The sequence below is a fragment of the Sitodiplosis mosellana genome, unplaced genomic scaffold, assembly GCF_009176505.1.
Source record: "Sitodiplosis mosellana isolate CC-2019 unplaced genomic scaffold, AAFC_SMos_1.0 Smas_scaffold_6226, whole genome shotgun sequence".
Taxonomy (NCBI): domain Eukaryota; kingdom Metazoa; phylum Arthropoda; class Insecta; order Diptera; family Cecidomyiidae; genus Sitodiplosis; species Sitodiplosis mosellana.
Window position 1 is genome coordinate 17,741,359 of NW_022601467.1, and position 22,196 is coordinate 17,763,554.

Consider the following 22,196-nt stretch of genomic DNA (forward strand, 5'->3'; position numbering starts at 1 on the left):
AAATGAAATAGTTTCAATAGATCAATGACAGTTGAGAAAAAGTGAAAACCTTATAACCGAAGTTCAGTTACTGAACAAAAACCTTTCCATTTAAATGGTTCAAAATTTTGAATGAGACGGTTATGGTCATTCACTTAACGATGCATTCAAAACTGAAAAATAAAATAAAAGACTTGGTTGGTTTTTTTTTTCTTTCTCTTTTAAATTAAATTCTTTTTAATGCAAGCAACTAAACGTAAAATATAAATTCATCTGTCAAAGTATTTGTTACTTGTTAATTTTATATAGAAATTCAGTCTTATTCATCGATAAAATCATTGCTTTTGTTTTGTTTTTTGTATACAATCGTTGTGTATGTGTCGAGTCTGTATGAAAATCAGTTTTCGTTTTATTTGATAATTGACATATGATTTGTTTTGATTTGTTGCCCAACACAAAGGTAGATGTTAAACATATTTCGAAGCGAAAACTTCTTGTTTCATGATTTGTTATTATTCCTATTTGACAGATTTTATTGTTGTTGTTATGTTTGTCTATAAATAGTTCTAACGGTGTCTATATAATCAATTTGATTAAAATAATAAATTATTACAAATGCTATGCATGGGATTAGGAAAGATGGGCTGACATTGTTTCGATCGTGGTGGTATTGGCGATATGAATAAATTTGGAACATTGAATTGGCCAAAAATAAAAGACTTTCTTGAAAGAATTCATTTTGATGAGTTCCAATGATTTATGTCTAGTGCCCTATATGTTTGCAATTGATGCAGTGCCCTAATGTAAATGGATTTTCATATGTGATACTTAACACTATTATTTATTTACAAATTAATCGATAAAAAAAAATACTTCTTTATAGTGAAATGTTATGAAGAAAATCGACAGTCTATTTGATATTGCCTGTATGAGTCCGAACTGGAAAAAAATTCTGTTTTTGCCATTACTTTTCGTTCGGATTTTCTTTATTTCATTCTTTCACTCTCTAATACTAGCCAGTTTCTTTTGTTTCACATACATATGAAATGAATTTTATAAATATGTTTTAAATCGAAATCACAAAGTTCATTAGTCATTTTCAAATTAAATTGCATATAAATAAGAACATGAAAATGTGCGTGTTAAATTACTTTCTGCTATTATTTTTTCTCTCGTCAATATGTTAGGAATACTAGTGTACAAGCTCATTCACTTTTCTTTGCAAAAATGTTTGAAACAAATTGTGCATATTGTGTTTTGAAAATTAGTTTTCGTTCTAAAAAAATCAAATGGAATGTGTGCGCGGTGTCAATGCAAGCGGATAAGTTTCGGTCGGTACGGCCACACATCCTGTATACATTTTGATCAGGCTCTTATCACTAATGCTTACATTGTATTTTTGCAGAATATTTGCTACCATAATGAAACTAAAACCTCGCACTAAATTCTGGCCGATGCAAGTACGCTTGCCTATGCTGAACGGCAAAAAATGCGGAATATTCTTGCGAATACGCAATTTGAAATTGTCTTTGTGCTCTCCTGGCAATGCGCTGCTGGTGTTTCGATTGCTGGTTTTGTTGTTGTGCACTTTGATATGATCTGTGCTGTTGGCTTTGCTGGTTGGTTTAGTGACGTCGGTTTCGTCGCATTCAACGCCTGAATCGGAGGCAGAATCCGATTCGAAGTTTGAGCGCATGAATGTGACAACCGGTTCAACCGGAGCGGCTGTTGTACTTGTCTTTTGAATGGGAACACATTCAAGGAAACGTTCTGGTTTAAATTGTTCGGGCTGTGTCCAGTATCGTGGGCTAGTATTCAATTCATAGTTGTTAACAAAGACAATTGTTCCTTTCGAAATGCCATATCCAGCAATGGCAACATCATCGGTGGCCACATGTGGAACGATGGGTGATGATGAATAACGAAGAACTTCGTAAATGGTTGACACCGTGTACGGCATATTGTCAATATCGAACAGTGTAACTGTGCGCGAACCATTCTCCGTAATGCTGTCGACTTCCTTTTGAACGCGTTCACCAATTTCCGGATACAAAACGATATGGCCCAAAATGAGCATAACCAAATTACCAATAGCCGAATGACCGCCAAGAAAATCTTCCAACATGAAAATGATTGTGTTGCGATCCACTTCCGGATCCCGTGCCAAACTTTTTAGCAATGCATCGGTAAAATCGCGTTCCGGTTCTTCCAAATTTAAACTACGTTCACGTTGCTCAATGATGTGACTGAGAATGAAACTTCGGATATTTGTTGACCATGATGCCAATCGATTCAGGTGTCCTTTGTAGAATGGTGCAAGCCATGGCAGAAAATCGACCGCATAACCTTGGTTTATTTCCCAGAAAATCTCATCAAAATGTCGTACAATCCCTTGGAATGCGGTGTCATCGTAATCAAAACGTGTCGTACACATGTATTGACTGAACATATTGAAACACGTCTGATTTATGATCGATTTCAAATGGAAATCCTGGCCGGGTTTAACGCAATCGCCAATTTTATTCATGAAGAAGTTCATCTCGTTGCAGCCAACATCACTCATTTTTGCATAATACGATGATGTGTCACGTGGCGAACAGTGTTTACGTGCAAGATTTCGGCGTTTTTGCTGTAATGGTGACCAGTCGCACAATGCCAACGCTATTTTAAGAGATGAAAGAAAGAGAGAGAGAGAGAAAAAAGGAAATGAATTAATACATTTTGAAAAATCGTAACTAATTGTGCGTAATCTAAAATGGAATATTGTTCGATACATTCGTGCATATTTAATGACGAACGCAAATGACATATAAGTCAGGTTGAGAACAAGAACAAGAATACATTCTAAATGACAGAAGAAACGGAGTTTTCAAAATTTATCAATGAAATTGGATTTCTGCACAATATTTGAACCGCTGTTACTGCTGCTGCTGCTGTTGAGCCATATTTGAGTTGTAAAAGAACTCATTCACATTTCTATATGTGACGAATCCAATTGTTGCAATGCATTTGGTGTGTATGGAAAGTAAACACTAGGATCGCACTAGACAAATGCAACCATATGTTTTATTATGTCGCATTGGCTTCTGTATGCCTCTGTTTATGCACATTTTTTTTTATTGTAAACTTTCCTCTTTTTCGTTTTCCTCATGATCGACGAGGACCAAGATGGAATTGTTCACAGTGACACAAAAAATAATACCGCTGTTCTACTCTATAGATGCACAAATCGAATGGATCAGTTTGTCGTATATGTGTTGTATAGAGAAAAGTAAACAACAGTATAGGCAACAGCAACTGTAACAGCAGAAGCACCCACCAACGATACAAAAATAGAAGAAAAAAAACGCAGAGATACAAACAATCAACGATTTGATAAGGCACATCGGCTAAAACATATTATTTGATTATATTTTACCGGTGTGAATTCCTGCTGATCGTCGATTGTACAAATAAAAATGAATAAATAAAAAGGCAAAAATAAAATAAAAATGGTCTAAATATGGAGTAAAAGAGAGAAAAAAAAACAGCACACAAAGACCATTGCATAAACTCCACTCTGGGCTCAGACTCAACCGCATTCGAACAATAACGAAAAAAAATGAAATGAAATGAAATAAAAGAGCGTACAACAAAATAACGTGAAATAAAATAAAATTAAAACCAACGTGGAATCTTTCGGCTGTCTCTTCTCAATCCATAGACAATATATGGAAAGCACTCACATACACAGACACTCATTCACATCAAGAATATGAGATACCCATACTGTACGTTGTTGAATGTAAAACAGCGTATTATGTTAGCTAAGATCAGTTTTTTCCTTTTGTGAATGAAACTTTTGCGACTAGCGTTTTTTTCCTTTTCTTCTTCTCTTCTCTATCTCTCAGACACATATACGTATTTGTGGTGTGGGGTTTTTTCCTCTTCTTTCTTGAAACTTTATTCGATTTTTTTCCTCATTATTTGTGTTTCATTTTGTTATTATATTTTATAAAGAAATAGACAGTATTCTGTTCTTAAATTGTCTTTGAATGGGTGCGTCGAATCTGGTCTATCCACGCTTCTCGCTCAATGAAACAGAGAGCCAAGAGCATGTGGCCATTTTCAATTAGTATTATTGTTACTGTAATTGTTTTATGATGTGTGGATGCGGTGTTGTTGTTGCTGTTGCTATTGCTTCTCGCACCAACAGACTGAATTGTCGACATACCGCGGCACACAAACACATACACACAGTAGCCGATGTGCTATCATATCGATGCACAAATGCAAGCGCTCAGAATTTCGTCAGTATATTTACTTAATGATCATTGATCAAATATGGTATTTATGTTGCAATGCGCTGATAATGATTTATTTGAAGAGAGAAAAAAAAAACTAAAATATAAACGACGAAAGGATTTTTTTCTTTTTATGAACGGTTTTGGGGTGGATTGAGATTGATTTGAGAGATCTAATCATGGATTTGACGATAAAGTGCCCCGGTTGAATGATACTCTATATTTGGATTTGGATTTGGACAAACCATATGTTTGAAATGTCACATATTTGGTTTGGTCTCAATAAAATTTCGATTGTGCTCAAGCAAATAAATGGTTTGCTAGAATCGAAAATGCCGTCTTTTTTCGTGTCGCCACGCATAAATGTGTGTATGTGATTGCTAGACTGTGAGTGCAGCTCATTCATTCAATTGGATGCGTGCTGAGTGAAAGGGCAATCAACAAATAAAACACATACACGCACAGGTACACACATCAATAAAATGGAAAATCGATCAAATGTTCTGATTACGTAATCATGTGCATCGCATTTCGTTTTGAGCAGAGCTTATCAATCGGTTTGATTTAATTGCGATCGAGTCGATACACATGGTGCGGCTAATTAATTGTATATTAGTTCTAGATTTCTTCCGCATTTAGTTTTCTTTCGCATGCATTATTGATTTATTTTCTTTCTGTTTTTCTCTTTTTCTTCGGCATTGTTTCTCGTTCCTCGTTGCCACAACTCATTTCAAACCATCTGGAAACTAACTCTATCTAATCAAATTCAATTGGCCAATACATAAGTTGCTGCTACTTTTTATTTCGATTGAAATATGTCCGTTTGCGTGCCCATTTTGCTGAGACGGCATGAAATGAGTTGGCATGTTCTGTGCTGATCAGATAGGTTTGTTTATTTGTTTCTGCTTTTTTGCCTTGAGTTTATGCGCTCCAAAATGGAGACAGAGAATAATGAGCAGTGTTTAGTGTGCCAGCGAGAGAGAGAGAGAGAGAGAGATGGAAAAAGTCGTTAGAAGCTTAACTCCGGCTCATGTGAAGCACATAAGCATAAATCACTGCATATTGTTCGTTTGTTCGTATATTGATTCAGTGCCGTTGATTCGGATAAACGAAATCTGTCTGTTCTACCAACCGAAATTAAGTTCCATCAAATGCGGATTGCTTCAACAGGTCAACTGATCGGCAATCGGAATGAAATTTCCTCGTGATATACATATTGAGTTGAATGCGATGCGAAATTGTTGATGGGGTTCAATTCTATGGCTAATTGCAGTCAAAGCTAATAAACGATCGAAACTGTACGTGAAATAATTGCTCATGTTGAGTCCGTTCGTTGGACGACATTGTGTCGTTGGCACGTGCTTCTCAAATAGCATTGAACGATTCGGTGTTAATTTTGCATACATTTTGACATTTTATTCCGTTCGAAAACCTTTTTTTTCTCTCCATAATTTAAATTACTTCTGCGTGTGATAAAGCGTCTGTGTTTGTTCATTATTACTATGATCGCTACCAGACCGATAGGTGACAAGAATTGATTTCGCTGTTGTTGTTGTTGTTGTTATTGCAATCAATCATATGAAATAACATCGCAACTACGATGCGCGAAATAAATGAGGCCTGGCTCGGCATTCGGTCTATCGCATCATTTTCGGTGTATGAATTTGAGCTGCATGAATTATGTATGCATACAAGTTTTGTGCAATATTGTGCATGGTGTTTTGGTTCTCTTGCACGAACTGTGCTACACATTGATTATGATGTTTGTGAGGCAGACAATGGCCAGTGTGCGAGCCCCTCGCATCTCATCAAGTCAACTACTACGCGCACACACTTACTATTTTGCACAATTCTTCGATCCGATACAATAAATAATTAGAAAAGTATTTCGATTTGTTTATTTATTACGAACGTACGTACTATAATGAATGAATGGATGAACAAAACAAAAACAAAAAAAACACACACCACACAGAGAGCGAGATATACCATTTTAAGCATTGAATTGGTGGCGCGATTTTCACGGTCAGTGGAATCAAGCGGAGTGAATACAAAAAAAAAATACGATATAAATAATAAATTTTTGCCACAAAAATAAAATCTGTTCATATGTAATACGCGAACGCACTTGTATTCCGATTGGATGTGGAATCGAAGAAAGAAAAAAAAACATGCTATTTTTGTTGTTGTTTTTTTTTAATAATAATTTTTTCGTTGTACAAAAAAAATCAATCTCGTACGTAATCAGAGATGTCTGAGGTTCTTTTTGGTTTCATACAAAACAACACAAGTGCATAATAGATAAAACAAATATTGTATCTCTCTCCGTACACTCTGCTTTTTCTTTTTTTTCTCTCTCTCTCTTTTGATCAAATGATTGCATAATTTTTCACGTCAAAAACTGAACAATCCCAATACAATTGTCGACTGAGATCATTTTTAAGAATTCTATTTTTACTCAATGAATATAGAAGAATTTAATTTGAATGAAGAAAATCACTTACAATTTCCACGATCACCGCCAAATAGCGCATGGAATCGAATGAAGTCGGGTCGAGCGCCGAAATATTTTCCGTTCAAGTTAAGAACTTCGCGAATCAGATCTAGGTTGTTCACAACGAGGCATCGTGTTGTGCCGAGCGTCATTGAATAGATGTCACCATACTTTTTGGCCAATTCGGTGAATGCAACCGCTGGCGCCTCATGTTTTCCCATCTCAGCCAAATTCCCAAGGATGGGTAAAATGTAGCGTGGACCAGGCGCCTGCGCATACTCATTAACGGTATTTTGAAGTGATTTTTCCCCGTTGGCCGCCTTTACCGTTTCAACCGTTACAATTTTGATTTTTCGTTTGGCTTCGTACAAAACTTTCAAGTAATTGTATGATGACAATGCAATGGCACTGATCATTAAAATTAGTGTTAACAGAGTCATTTTTTTTACGGTTATTGGTCTGATTTTCTTTTCTCTAATGTATTATTTTCAATTGGATTCTTGGTTTTGTCAGCAAAAAAGGGAAACAAATTGTCCACTTTAAAGTTTGTGTTTTTTCAACAGATCTGTCACTCAAATTAGGCGATTGCAACAATGTACAATTTAAAACTGAACAGGAAAAAAATGTTTTTTTTCATTAATTTCAATGCAATTTATTCACTGAAAAAAAAATTAACCGTTTAGTTTTTTTTTTGTCGACTAACACATTTTTTTAAAATCATTTTATTGTTATTTATTTTTCGGTTAAATTCAGAGGCAACATTTAATTGAAAACGTGCAGCGGAACACCTGAATTTGCAGAAAAAAATAAATATAAATCGGTGTAATTTTCGTGGTGTGTCGTGAAAATCCGCTCATTGAATTCTGCGTGGGTGTTTGTTTGTTTGTGTGTGTGTGTGTGTGTGTGTGTGTGTGCCTGAGTATCGTTCTTTTCGAAATGTTTTCATTCGATATTTTTGTCTCTTGTGTCCACTACGATCATCAGGTACCAAAAATGTAAACTGAATGGTTTTGGTCGACAACGTTCGTTTATATATGTGTCGAGAGACCAGTTCGGAGATTGCCACTTAAACAGTTCTTTTTCATATGTATATACATATATTTGAGTATGCTCAGTTCAGTTCATATACTTTATGCTTTTTTTCTTCTTTTTTTATATTATTATTGTTATGATTATAATAATTATTGTTATTTCAATTTCATGCGATGGTAGCATTCGTGAAGAAAACGATGAAACGATGATGAAAAGCAGGAGAAAAATAAAAACACACCGTGTATGAAATCTCTCTCTCTCTCTCTCTCTCTCTCTCTCTCTCTCTCACTCTCTCTGGCGTTCACATATGTGAGGAGAGCATTCGGAGTAATATAGTGTAAGAGTGTATTGTATGGTTGTGTATCGCTGTATCCGATGGAATTGTAGTCTCTGTCTCTCACTCTATCTCTCGCTCGTTCATTCACTCACTCTCTCTCTCTCTGTGTGTGTGTGTATCTGGCTGGTTGGCTGGCTGGCCAAAGAAGGTGTATATCAAAAAGATATGTGTGTAAATTTACTCGTCGAGATATGAGGAAGGCACTGTCATTCTCAGTGATTTTTCAAAGCTGTGTCAAATGCTCTTCTCTTTCAGTATCAATGTCTTTTCTTTTATATGCTTTTTTTCTCTCTATATTTCGTCGTTTGGAGAAGTAACACGTATACAAAAACACGCGCCGCCGTCGCCGACTGCTAACACTTCAATTACATTGCGGGTGCTGTTGCCTTCAATGTACGTGTGCGTGCTCGCTCGTTCGCTCGCCCGCTCGTTTCTTTGGTTGTGTGTTAAATTTCTCTCCTCAAAACAACCGTACTGTACTGTTCCTCATACCAAACAAGTGAATAGCTGCGCTTTTCCATTTGATGAAAAATTTTCGTACCAAACCGATGCGCTCGCGGCCGTGCTCAAATCCGTTTTCGTTTTACATTCGATATATGTTCGGAGAGAAAAAGATGCGCTTAATTTTGCAAAGGATCCGCACCAACAACGAAAAACCAAAAAAAAATCTAACGAGTTTTAAAAATTGAACGGATTTTTTTTATCGATTGCTATGATCCACACTCTTTTTTTTGCTCACACAATATCGCATCAACGGAACACTACAATTCACGGTATTCTTGTGATTTCGTTTCATTAAAAAAAAAATTGTGAAATATTTCTAGACTTTCTTTTCTTATATTTGGCGCCAACTATGCAAATATGAAATTTTTCAATTTATTTTATTTCTGTTGAATTGCGGAGGTTTCGATCCGCAAACAAACATCGATCGCGACCAAAATCAAAATGAGCCAATGCATATTAGCGTCTATAGTGAAGTCGACTCGAATGTACACGAATGAGAAAGCAAACGAAGTGCAACCGAAGACGAAAAAAAAAGCTCTTCATTCCATACACATTCAAAAGGAGTGCAGTTTAAAATCAATTGCACTGAATGCAAATATGCTTCAAGACACACACACACACACAGCTGTGACTTTTTGTTCGTTCAGTATATTTTTTGTGTGCTTGTCAGTTTTTTGTTTGTTTTGGAATGCATTTGTCATGCAAGTACTCCACGTTTTCGTTCATAATTTTATTCAATTTTACGTGAATTGGATCTTGGAGATCGCCGAATACCAAGCGTTTATCATTTTCACGCACGAAAGTGGAAATTAGTTGCATACACACGATTCATACCGCAACAATAAATTGTGTGTCATTTCATTGTATTTTTGATGATTAAACTGAGTTTTACGTTAATCATGTTACGTATGTTATTATCTGGATTTTTGGTATTTAGTCATGTTGAAACGAATGAAATGACTCCATTCCCAGAAATTTAGCAAAAATACGTTAATGAAACACAAAAAAAAAGAGAAACAGTCATAAGAATGTGGTTCTCCACGTCTTTCCCCTTCAGCTGCTACAACGGTAGCTATAAGCTTGTGATATATACGGGGAAATGTTAGTGGCAAACCAATCACAAGCGATCAAAAGAAGAAGAAAGGAAAAAAAGAGAGCATCAGATTCATGTATACATATATGTCTCCCCTCTCCACCTGAATCAGGAGAAAAAGAGAGAATAAACGAAAGCACGGCAAAGAAATGAGAATGTTTCGATGAAAAGGAAGAATTTACTTTCGCAGCCCAATCACAAATCAATCTAACACGATTCAAATCGTACGGTGTGCATGATCAAATTAGAACATATACATGTTTTACGTTGCGTCGATGCGTTTGATTTGAACATAAAAAACGATCCAATGATATTCATCGTCTAAAATTAGACAGAACATCGAAACGCCTGATGCAATCCGCATTTTGCAAATGTCGCATTCGAACTGTATGAATATGCACGTGAGCATTGGAAGAGAAGGGACAAAAAAAAAACAGCCGTATGTGTGCGAATGCGACGAAGGAATGAACTTTGCATGCCCAATTGTCAATCACTTCGTTCATGCTAAAGAATTTTACTAATTCTCGTGCGTATTGTTGTCATTTCATTGAAGAAAAAACAACAGCAATGCACTCGTTTCGTTCGATGGCAACTGCAAGTGCCGTATCGATAGGAAAAACTGCCATTTTAAATTACAATTTTTTTTTCGTATTTCGCTCGTCGTTTAAATACTGCATATGCTAGTGGGTGCCTGCCAACGCTAATAATACGCACATAGAAAAAAAACAAACAACAACAACAACCGAGTAATAATTGGATGAATTATCCCGTAATAAAATATCGTACGCAACACGTGCCACTTCAGCATTCGCGGCGGCTCTCATTATTATATAGTTTCATTAACAATTATTTAATTACATCTCCATATATAATGTTACAACATATGAAAAATTGTTCAATCAACTCTAAATGGAAAGCTTGGCAGTTTTTTTCTCTCTTTCTTTCTTCGAATGGCTTTCGTTTCGAACGCTCGTTTGATACAACGTGACTTGACGCGCGCGTACTGCAGCGAATTTTTTTTTATTTCCTTCACTTTTAGTGATAACAAAAATTTAAAGAATTGCCACTTTACATACTTTTTTGTAGCTGCATGTCGTTTCGTCGCCGCACGATTTTCATATGAAAGTAGGTGGTTCATTTTGGCGCATGAACACTGGCGTGTTTTTATTTCTTTTTCCTGATTTGATGTTTACCGTTCAACAACCCCTTCAAAGGCTTGTCGCCTCAGTTAAGTCTTCTGTTTCGAGAAACTTCGTGTAGCGGCTATGTTGAAAATTTACTAGAGAACCGAATCATTGCCAGAAAGGATTCCGGATTTCGATTTGCAAAATCACATATTCTTATTTTTATCGATCAAGAAGACTTTTCTTTGATTTTACCTTCATTTTTCTTCAAAAAAAAAACTGCAATGCATTAATAAATGTTACCTTTTTGTCGCTCAATGCTTGAATTGATCTGCGAAAAAGTGTGAACGAATTTCATTGGTTTGCACTTTTCATTTCTCCTTTTTTTTACTTTTGAGCATTCCCCCGTTTTTATCAATGTTAACATGATGGTCTTCTTTTTTGGTCATGTTGAGACTTCTAAATATTTTTTTTTCTATTCATGAAATTTGCAATTTATGTATTCTATTGTTATACACACATGCAGAAAGTAAAAAAAAAAACAAAAAAAAAACTCCATTTGAAAAATTGGTCTCAATCAGTAAAAGACGATATAGTTCATTGTGTGTGCATTGGAAATATGTCATAAAATGCCGTATCGAATTTCTCTCACAACACGACAAAAAGTGGCCGAACAAAATATGCGAAGTGACCGCAAACTGTTTGATTAGGATTGCACATTTGTCGATTTTATGTACGAACAAAAGAATCTATACACATGTTTTTTTTCTCTCTCGTCATATTCAATTCAAAATAAAAGAAATGATTTCGGAATTTAGGCCACCTGTAAAATACAACTAACGGATCAAACTGCAAAATTTTCGTCATTTTTCATCGTTTTAGAATTCAGTTTTGGGAGACAGTGGAAGAAGAAAGAAGAGAACAAGTTGTTTTGAACAGCACGCTGCCCGAATTGAGATGTCATTGGGAGTGTGTGTGTGTGTGTTCGCGTGTTTCACGATCGTAAAGAAGAAACGAGTAGAATTTGGATGGGGCGCGTTTGGTGTCCAGTGTTAGCAACAGAGGCAAAATAAAACTTGCGCGCCGATTTTTGTTTTTTTTTTCTTCTGTTTTCGGTTACCACGTCGTGTGTCAGTACTTACTACATATACGCAAAAACTTCAAGTTTAATTCGAATTGTAAACGTCCGACTGAATGTGTGTAAATTGTGTTTTGCCTTTTTATTCACTCTTTCCTGATCTGAATATTGGGCCTATCACATCGACAGTCATCTGCAACGAAGAGAAGGAATTATGCGAATGATTTATGATCACAGTTTGAATTGTAATTTTAATACTCTTTTTTCCCTTCACGTGTGTATTGCGAGCGATCGAGCGAATGAGTGTACGTGCGTCTGTATGTGTGAACGCGCACTCGCACTCGCACTTGTATTCACATTCAGTGTATCGTAGTTTGCCGGCAAAGGTATGAATTTAATACGGTACGCGGTGAATTCCCTCCATGAATTGATTACAAAAAAAAGGAAAAATAAGATTTATGCTTTTGATTAATTCAAAAAAAAAAAAAAATTAGGTGATATTGAAATTAAAAATTCAAGGTGGTCTCTGAGTCGAGGTTGATTTATAATTTTTTTTTTTCGTTTCTTCTCTCGTTATTCTCACCGCTTTTTTAATGCTTCACATTTTTTTTTATATATATTCCACTTGATTTATGCGTAGATTCATTTTTATCATTTTTGCAAAACTGTGTGAACATTACTTGCAAATTTTTTATTTTCGTTTCATTTATGTAAATCGCCTGTAATAGCCACACACACGCCCGATACGATTTTTTGAAGTGGCGCAGAGAAAGTGTGTGTGTGAATACGATCGAATGAAATGAAGTGCGTTTATTTCCTTCTTTTATCCAAATTGGGGAGATTATCATTTTGTTGTTTTTGTTTTTCGTTTGACTCTCACGCGAATTGAATATGCCACTGGCGGGACCACTACAAAGAATGCCCGAAACGTTAGACAATATGTGTATAGGTTGGTTGAGTGGCAAGTTTCGTTAAACCGCAGAAACCGTTGATCTACTTATGATGGACTCTGTGACGTGCACGGTGTATCAACAAATGGAGTGGGGGTAATCCTTGCACGCGCATCAATCACACAGATTTGAATGAATTGACAGTGTGCGGTTTGCATTTCGTTTCATTTCGTCTCGTTTTCTCTGCTTCAGACGGGGTGTAACGTGTAGCAGCGACCGATTGACGATTTTCGACCTCTGTCACATGTTTGTTTTTATTTACTTGCGTGTAAGCATTGCTGTTTCTCAATTTTCAATCCCCTTTTTGTGCAACGGTTCAAATTTTATTGAGCTATTTTTGGCAAAGGTTGATCGAATCATAACATTATTTTCGTCACCAACATAAAAAAACAATAACCGCATTCGCAGCCTCTAAGTTTATTTCGGTTTATTATGTAATGCATTTTATCTCCCCATTGAACATTTTTTTGAATAAAATACTCGGTTCTACTTCGTTGGATCGACGTGTCACCAACCATGGCCAATGGTCTTTTTTCAGTGAGCGGGGAATTCCCATTTAGAGTGATGCATAATCAATTCATAATTCTTTGGCTTGAGGTGTGTTTTATATTCTTGAATTTTTACCACTATCAAACCACACCCCGACTGAACCATTTACGATCACATGTTTTTCGTCGTTAATCGAAAGAAACGAAACCAAAATGTTCATTTATGCTTTTTCTTAGTCCTTCGGTACATCGTTCGTTTCTCTCAGCTGATGTCAAACATTTTGATGCATTTATTTAGTCGTAGCCGTCCGCTAGTCATGCAACATTTTTTTGTTTGAACACGGAAGTGTTGTGTCTCCTTGTTTCTTTATACAATATAATAATACACTGACCGACAGATAGAACAAATGAAATATTGTTGTCGTAGGTATCGTTTTTCAAGGATAAGGCCCAGGAAACAATGGAATAAATGGGTTAGATATATAAATAAGAAAATCTGAAACTAGTTTGAAGCATTAAACCACAAATATCGATTATTTATCTTTTTAACGATGTGTTTCCAGCATTGCAAGCGCTTCCTTTGGGGACTTGGAGCAGAATTTATGCTTTAATCCAGACGAAAAAAGAAGAACAATGTACAAAAAAAAGGAAGAGAGAATAAGCAAAGAAAGTGAAGAAAAGAAGAGAATCTAAATAAATGTTTCATTATTTTCCACTGTCATCTCGTCTCAGCGCATTTTTTTCACTTCCCTTTCCATCCAATATCCATAACGCGACCCGTGTATGCGTTGCAGTCTCGGTTTTATTCGACACTTCGATTTAAAGTATGAGGATGCTATGGGCTGCGATAAAAAAAAGGACAAGATAATGTTGAAATGTGATTTAAATGGGATGTTTTTTTAGCAGAGAACAAGTGAAATGTGTGGGTTTGTGTGTATGTGTGCAGCTAAACGATTAACCCAATTCTCTGTCATTTGATTGTGTTGTGGCATGGATTTAAATGGAAACGCATCTGCTCTGGATATCATACCGGACAGCCTGTACACTATACGAGCGGCAACTCTTTTTCAACCCGATTTTTTCCCTTCTCTTTCTCTCTCTCTCTCTCTCTCTCTCTCTCCTAGCCATAAATCTACAGACTCTAACATCGCTGAAATATGTATATCGATGATAGGATGTGACCACATACACACTTTTTATGATCGCATCGATTGATCGATTCCGTATTTGGCAACGAAAAGTAATATCACACACACACAAGCAATCCACGAATGGAACATGTTTTCTTTCGTAAGAAATAATATAATGTATGCGTACATTGAGAAAGATGCGTACACCGATAACGCGCACAGCTTTCTGTGATGTGCTGTATGCACTCTCAACTAGCGATTATTTGGATTTCGATTTAATGTGTTGGATTATGTGGACTCAGCTATCAGAGATTGCCAAACAGAAGAAATAAAAAGAAGAAGAAAAAAATGCTCAAAAAAAACACACGATCGAATCATTAAATCAACAGAATGAATGAACAAAACCAATTCACACCAAACTGAAAAGTATTGAAAAGATAAACGAATTTCAGGGAGAGTGACTTTCATTTTCATTTCTCCATATCATTACATTCTCTCTCTCTCTCTCTCTCTCTCTCTCTCTCTCTCGCTCTTGTTGTCTCATTCGAATGACAAAATGTGACGCGATCGATATACATTAAATACCCCGCGGAAATACAGCGTGAACAGTACATGCATCAACTAAACGAAATTGATTAACGCTTTAAATGATAACAGGTTTTCCGAAATTCAGTACGTATGGCTCAATTTAAACCAGCATCGAAAATTTATGGTAACCTTGAATCTGAGCTATCGTTGCGTATGTGTGTTCAATATCTGTCAATCGATTCATTTTTTTCCACTATCACCCTCTTTCTCTCTCTCTCTCTCTCTCTCTCTCGCACATGGGTAAATATTGATTTTAATATATAATGTTTGCTCTCTTGTTGGTGTAATTCGTCGTCACCTGAGAAAGATGCAACAGAAAATCGTTGTGTTGATTCAAACAAGAATGAAGTCCATCACAAAAAAAAGAGAAACATGTGCATTTGTTTGATCTTACATCATCACTTCCGTTCATACATTTTTTTGCCCACTATTCTCTATCTCATGACCACAACCAGCCACAAGAAGGGGATTCTTCTAATAAGAAATTAAAGAATGGTAAATTTGGTTGTGGCTTCAGCAAGGCCAAAGTTAAATTGCATCATACCATTTAAATTGCAATTTTTGTATTTCCAGACGTTTTTGTGCGCTTTTTCTGCAATTAATCCTGCTTTTTACTGTCGACGTTTGTGCAATTTGTCTATTCCGAGAAATTGAACGCCAATCAATTTCAGAGTAATGTGTCTATAAAACGTGATTAAAAATTGAAAGCGATGACATTTTTTTTTTCGGTGCGATTATAATTATAGCCATTATAATGCAACCATTATAATGCAAACTGAATATCCAAAATAAAAACGGTGAAAAATGTTCGTCGAACGTAAAAATTGGAACAACGGTTTGTCCGTTGATAATGTGAAAAGGAATTTCGTTCACGATCGATTATTCCATCTACGATAGCGAGTTCTAGTGGTTCGCCGGTTATTATATTTTCAGATTGTGTTACCATGAGCACATGCGTGTGTGTGCGCGCTCACGCCACAATGTAAGAAATTCTTATGATATTTTCAATATAACGAATAGAATTCAAATCACTTCAATGTACCAACTGACTAATTGTTAATTGGTGTTTGATTGCTAAGGATTGGGTCAAAGTGAAAATCAACTTCACTTCTACGAATCGATTGGAGTGAAAGTCTTTCACTTTTCTCCTTTCGCTCACTTTTTCTACTCAATTCCACCGACAACGATCCAATCAGCATTATTTTGTTGTTCTTATGCTCACAGAAACCGATTCATTCTTTTTTGATAATTATTTCACATACTTTGAATGTTAAATTGGAATCAATTCAACTCAAGCATGTTTGAAGAAATGAAGAATTCAACGCAAGAGTGAGAGAGAGAGAGAACAAGTTTAGCGAAAAAAATGCCGACATAAAGATTAAGTCAAAACGATGTACACGGTGAAATGCTTTGCTTTCTTAATAAAAATGAAGAAAAGAGCAACAACAAAATAACCGCACTGATTTATTCTTATTCTTATTCTAACTTATTTCTTTCTCTCTCTCTCTCTTCCTCTCTCTGAAATATTCTAACATAAATCTAACTGTACAGAAATATCTGACAGTTTAATAACCCTCCAATAACCACAGCAGCAGCAGTGTATGCATATGACGAGTTGGAGAGACGAAGCGATACAAGAGCGAGCATTCATGTATAGACAAACGTAAGAATCTCTGTAACGAAATCACACACTTGTTAGATTCTTCTTTCTCCGCGGCCCGATGTGTGTAAGCATGCCTTTTTGTTGCTTTTCGCATTAGATGGTAATACATACTTGTGTATGTGTGTTGTTTTTTGTTTGTTCATTTTTTCTTTCTGTCGATCTTTTCTCATTCTCCTGTCCCGTATCGATAAGATCATATTAGTGTAAAAAAGATCTTGCGTAGCCTCTCATCGCTCATTCGAAGCATTTTCTTCGTTACCTCGATGATTGAACGAAAAATTTAACGATTTCAAATGTGCCGTAATCGAAATCCAGCGCCTTTGGGCCATTCTGCATGAATTATGAAACCGAATAGCGAAATTTAATGTTCTGGAGCGAAATTAAATCGATTAACACGTCGTTATTGATTCTTGATTCACGAATCTATATATTACCTATGTAGGTTTAATTAATTGGAATTAATTCGAATTGATATCAGTCACTTGATTTATCCCGATTATCACAGATGTAATCGTCTCTATCGCATTCATTTTCATGCAAACAATGCATTGTGTTTGATGAATTTAATTTTTAAAAAAACAGCAGCAGCGCTAAATTTACGACTGAGCCGAAAGAATCACTTGCTGTTTTTTTCTTTGGTCGGTTGTTTCTTTTGCTTTCGTTGTTCCCGCATTAAAATAGAAAAACACATTTTGTGAAAGACATGATAAGTCAGCAGTTCTAATGTGTTATACAATGAAACTAGTTCTATGACCCCGGAGAGCGCGCGAACGCGATGTAAATGATCGCAGAAATCTTTGCAAAAAAAAAATATTAGTAGATGCGGTAACTTATATTTATTGTGCGGTTTTTGTTGGTGTAACCGCTGCGATGTCGTAATCATTAAACCGCTCTTTGGCACTCTCTCGTCAATAGGTCTTATAAGCCCAATGAACTTTGTTCCAGACTAAGAAATCACCATCAAATGATGCTGATTCGTTTCTTTCTTTATTTTTGTTTGTTTCTTCTTTTTGCAATGCTTTTCGCTTCGAGTCGCAAATGATGTACGATCAAAGCGTTCGCGATGTGTCCGAAACAAATGAAATGTGCAAATAATGATGAAATGCTATTCCATCGTAAATCATTATATTTCATTTGCCGCTTTTAGAAAAGAACAGTTATCGCTTGATTGGTACGATGTGAAAGGGAAGATTTGTGGAAATCTTCGCTATTCATCGACTGTGCAAAAAAAAAACGAAATGAAATGAGAAAAAGAAGCGGAGAAGAAAACAGAATCTAGATTGAGCAAGTATTCGCTAGTTCTCTGAGAGTGCTAACGTTCTGTACGGCAACTCGAATCGATTTTCTGGCTCAGGCCTAGGCTTAGGCTTGGCATGATACATTGGAACATAAATGTGGCATGTGTTTAAAAAGCTCCATCGAAACATCGATGCACGTGAATAGAGACAGAAAAGGTTACCAGTGCTAAGTCGGCCTCTCTCTCTCTCTCTCTCTCTCTCAACTTAGTATACATAAAGTTGCAAAACTATAAAGCCCACCGACCGTTTTTTTTTCCTGTTTATAATTTCGATTTTGTTAATGTGATCGCATATACCTTATTAATCTGCATACTAACGTATTTTTCATAATTTATTAGGCAATTCATTAATTGAATTAGTCGTGTTGTTTCCCTCCTATTTCGTTTTCCGATAAATGTGGTTTTTATTGCCATGGGATTAAGCTCTGAGTTTGGGCGATTGAAGCAAGTGCTTGAATTTCATATGTACATGTGCACATGATTCGGTTGCTTCCTATCAACTGGTTTAGAAGAAACTGAATTTCGATGTTTTTTTTTCGTTGGTTCGTTCGTCTACAACATGATTGTGTTTCTTTCCATTTCTTTTTGGTTTCATGTCGTTCCTTTCTTTTTTTTCTCTCTCCTTGATTTTTCTCATCTCTTCTTCTTGAGCATTTATGCAATATAATTACTGGAATTTCTGTGTCTTTGAAAAGTGTTCAAGAATATTTACATAATTTATTTAGAATGAGAGTTTCGCCTACTTTGTCATTCGCATCTCAAAAATCGGTGGCTTCTTTTTTCTTTTTCTTTTTTTTTGTAGTTCGTCGAGAAAGTGATATTTTATGCTCAGTCTTCATTTCTCGTTTGTATGTTCGTTTTAAACATCGTTCCGTCTCGGAAGCGAGAACACGTTCGTACTATTTCGTATTGCATTGCCCATGTACACACAACACATTTTGGTCTTTGAGATATGCTCTTCTCCTTTCGGTCATTTGATTACAGCACATGATGTTCATTATCGAATAAAATTTGCATAAATTAAATTCGGAAAGAGCATAAAACATGAAAAGCGACAAACAATCGAGACCCAGCGACACAACGCATGAGAAAAGCAACAGCACACCAGTGAGAAACACTCAACTGAATGTAAAACTTCCAATTATAAAATTCAATAAAACAAAATACACGACATGAGATGGATGTCATTGAAAAACCAAAAATCGATGAAAGAAGACGATACACACCAAAAAAAAAGTTACTCATTTTTTTTTATCCACATACGCGAGTTGATACTGTGCACGGTGACTGTCTTTACTGTAAAAAATTGAATAATTATTTCGCTTTTCTTCGGCTCAGATGCACTCTCTGCAATTGTTTCACTTTTCCCTCTGCAATCCATGTCCCACCCGAATGACCAACAACAACGGAACGAACAAGAATGTAAATCGCTCGTAAAATTTGGAAAACCGGCTTCGAAGTTCAATGAAAACCAAAGTCAATCAATGAGAATAATTGTTGCAGAGAAAACACACAGACGATGGCATTTTTAATTGCAATTTTTTTTTCGTTCGCATTTCAAATTTGATAGCCGAAAAATATGGAAGCAATGCATTTTTTTATCGCTTCAAAATGATAATGATCGTTGTTTTCATGATCAAAAACGTTACAGAATTACGATTACATTTCTTCCATTATCACTTTTGTCTCTTTTGCATTAACGGGTTTACACACTATCCGGAGCATAGTGTTTGATGTAATTGTGTCCGACATTCTTTGAGTAAAAAAACCATTGATTTTAAACCATTTCATTTTGACATTGGTTTAACCATTTCATTCTAAATGAGTTTTTCGAGCTCTGATTTCAGGTTTTTACTTTCTTTAAATTAAGAGAGTTTTAAGAATTTGGATTTATTTTTCTTTATAGAACACACATCATTTGTTTGCGCATTGCACACTGGGTTCGTGAGGTAATGCTTCAGATTAAAACAAGTTGAAATGAGGGGAAACCTTTCATTTAAAAAAAAATACTCAAAATTTAATGTTTGTATCAAAATTGCGTACGTACTTTTATGCTAATTGCAACTGCAAGTTTTGCAAATGTTAATCGAAATATAGAACTGAAGGCATGTTGAGAACGGAAATTAAAATGTCCTCATCAGACGAAAAAAAAAACATAATGCGACAAACGCATAATGGAAAAGAACGTAAAAACAAGGCAATCCTTTGCCAAATTTATGAGCTCCAGTGCGCATTTAATGAGATATTAAAGTCTCTCTGTACACTTTTTTTCCCCTTTCGTACATGCATTTTTTGGCATGTACTTAGAATATATACGAAATTACATTACCATAAAAGAGACAGTTCGCTTTCCTTATTCATCGGCGCAGTCCGAAAACGATGAGAACGAGTTGAAAGCAAAAACGAACAGAATAATCAGTTTCCTGTCACACACACACACACACACACACACAAACAACAAATAATAAGTATAAGCTTTTCCTATATTGGAGCATTTGCAAACTAAAAACGAGTGAAGTGAGGTAGCCAATGTTCTGAAAGAGAGTTTAAATCTATTTTTGGACTTGTGACCTGTAAGTAATGCTTTCCGAACCACTGAAAACACTTTCGAATTGTTGAGAAAAAAAACACGGTCTCCTAAGGAATACACAGTCCAGGCTTGATACAGTCTCTCCCTCTCTCTCCCTTCGTTAAATTGTATAAAATCTACAGTACATCTGAAAACACAACAAAAAATTTATGCGATCCAATTTCACAAAGCACGTCGATGTTTGTTTTATTTTTTTCTCCATGTTCAGCAAAGCAAAAAGAATTCCAACTATTTGAATCATTTAACAATGGCGTTTGAAATCGAGATCAAGCTGGAAGAATTGTGTCACTAATCATTTTCTATTGAAACTAACTTTTACTCAGTCCATCATCAAACACACAAACTGATGACTGTTTTGCCATTAGTCATGCTGATTATAATGAAGAAATAAAAAAAACTGTGCGGTCCACATTAATATTTACAGCTCACCAATTTGAACATGACACGTTTAGTTTTTTTTTATTTATAAAAATTCTCTTTCCTCTGTTCGGCCAGTCGCTGTCATTTTTTCTTCTTCGTTTTTTTCTCTCAATTTTTGCTACTCTTCATGACCAATTTGCATTTGAGCTGTCGTTTTATTTTTCTATTCTTTTTTCTGTACATGTTACTTGCATAAGCATCCTACATTGAACTCATTTAACGTAATTACATGCCTGCATACAAACTCACTTATTTGCTGTAGATGAACCAAGTCGAGAACGGCGTAATATTCAATTTTTGATGTTCCGTCTATCCAAAGCAAAGAGACAAGAGAGAGAAAGAGAGAGAGAGAAAGAGAGAGAGAGAGACATCGCAGTCTCGAGAAGATTGCATGCATTTATGAACTAGACCAAAGTATAGCATTCGTAACCTATTTCCATAATTTGTGCGCACTGTTGTCTGCTACCGTACATTTGTGCTGCCGTAACATCTTCTTGTATTCGTGTACACGTGTGTGTGTGTGTGTGTGTGTGTGTGTGTGTGTGTGTGGCATAAATCAGTTTGCAAATAGACCACCAATAGAACCAATAAAACCACCTAATAATATATCGTGTTTAGATGAACCAGATGGATTCGCTTTTTTTCTGCTCATCGATCGGTGGTTTTTTTCTCCTTCTTTTTTTTCGTGTCCGTTTTATCGTCCAACTGTTTCGATTTGGCATATTTCACTTTTTCACCACAACTTTGCATTTTGCAAATCAGCAGCACCATCAGCAGTGAAACGGTTGTACTCAATGTCTTTGCTGGACTGGTGGCTATTTGAATTTCTTCGCAGTCGCATTGTACTTAATGCATATAAAATAAAGATTAGTCTCTCCTAAAGTCTTAGGTCGGATTGCAATCGATTAATTGCATTGTGTATGGAAAATCGAATTATCCCATGCATTATGCATTGTGCTGCCTCGATTCTATCCAGTTGAAAATGTACACACGTGACCGAATGTGGTGATGTCACATTGTTTTAGAACGAAAAATAAAATGAGCAAAAATGCGGCGAGTCAAAAAAGGATGAAAGATTCGGATTGTTTGAATGCAAATCTCTTACTATAGATTGTACGTGATTTATGTGCTCATTCACGTTTGCCA

The 22,196-nt window shown here is 35.9% G+C and overlaps 1 protein-coding gene across 1 annotated transcript; it reads right to left on the bottom strand.

The window, feature by feature from the left end:
- Positions 1-321: 321 nt before the first annotated feature.
- LOC129578287 (cytochrome P450 307a1-like) lies at positions 322-9,067 on the bottom strand. Its single transcript, XM_055466593.1, has 2 exons — positions 6,767-9,067; positions 322-2,640 (listed from the first exon to the last, which is right to left on the bottom strand). The coding sequence occupies exons 1-2, from the start codon at positions 7,194-7,196 to the stop codon at positions 1,265-1,267; spliced, it is 1,806 nt and encodes a 601-aa protein (XP_055322568.1). The 5' UTR covers positions 7,197-9,067; the 3' UTR covers positions 322-1,264.
- Between the last annotated feature and the right edge of the window lie 13,129 nt (positions 9,068-22,196).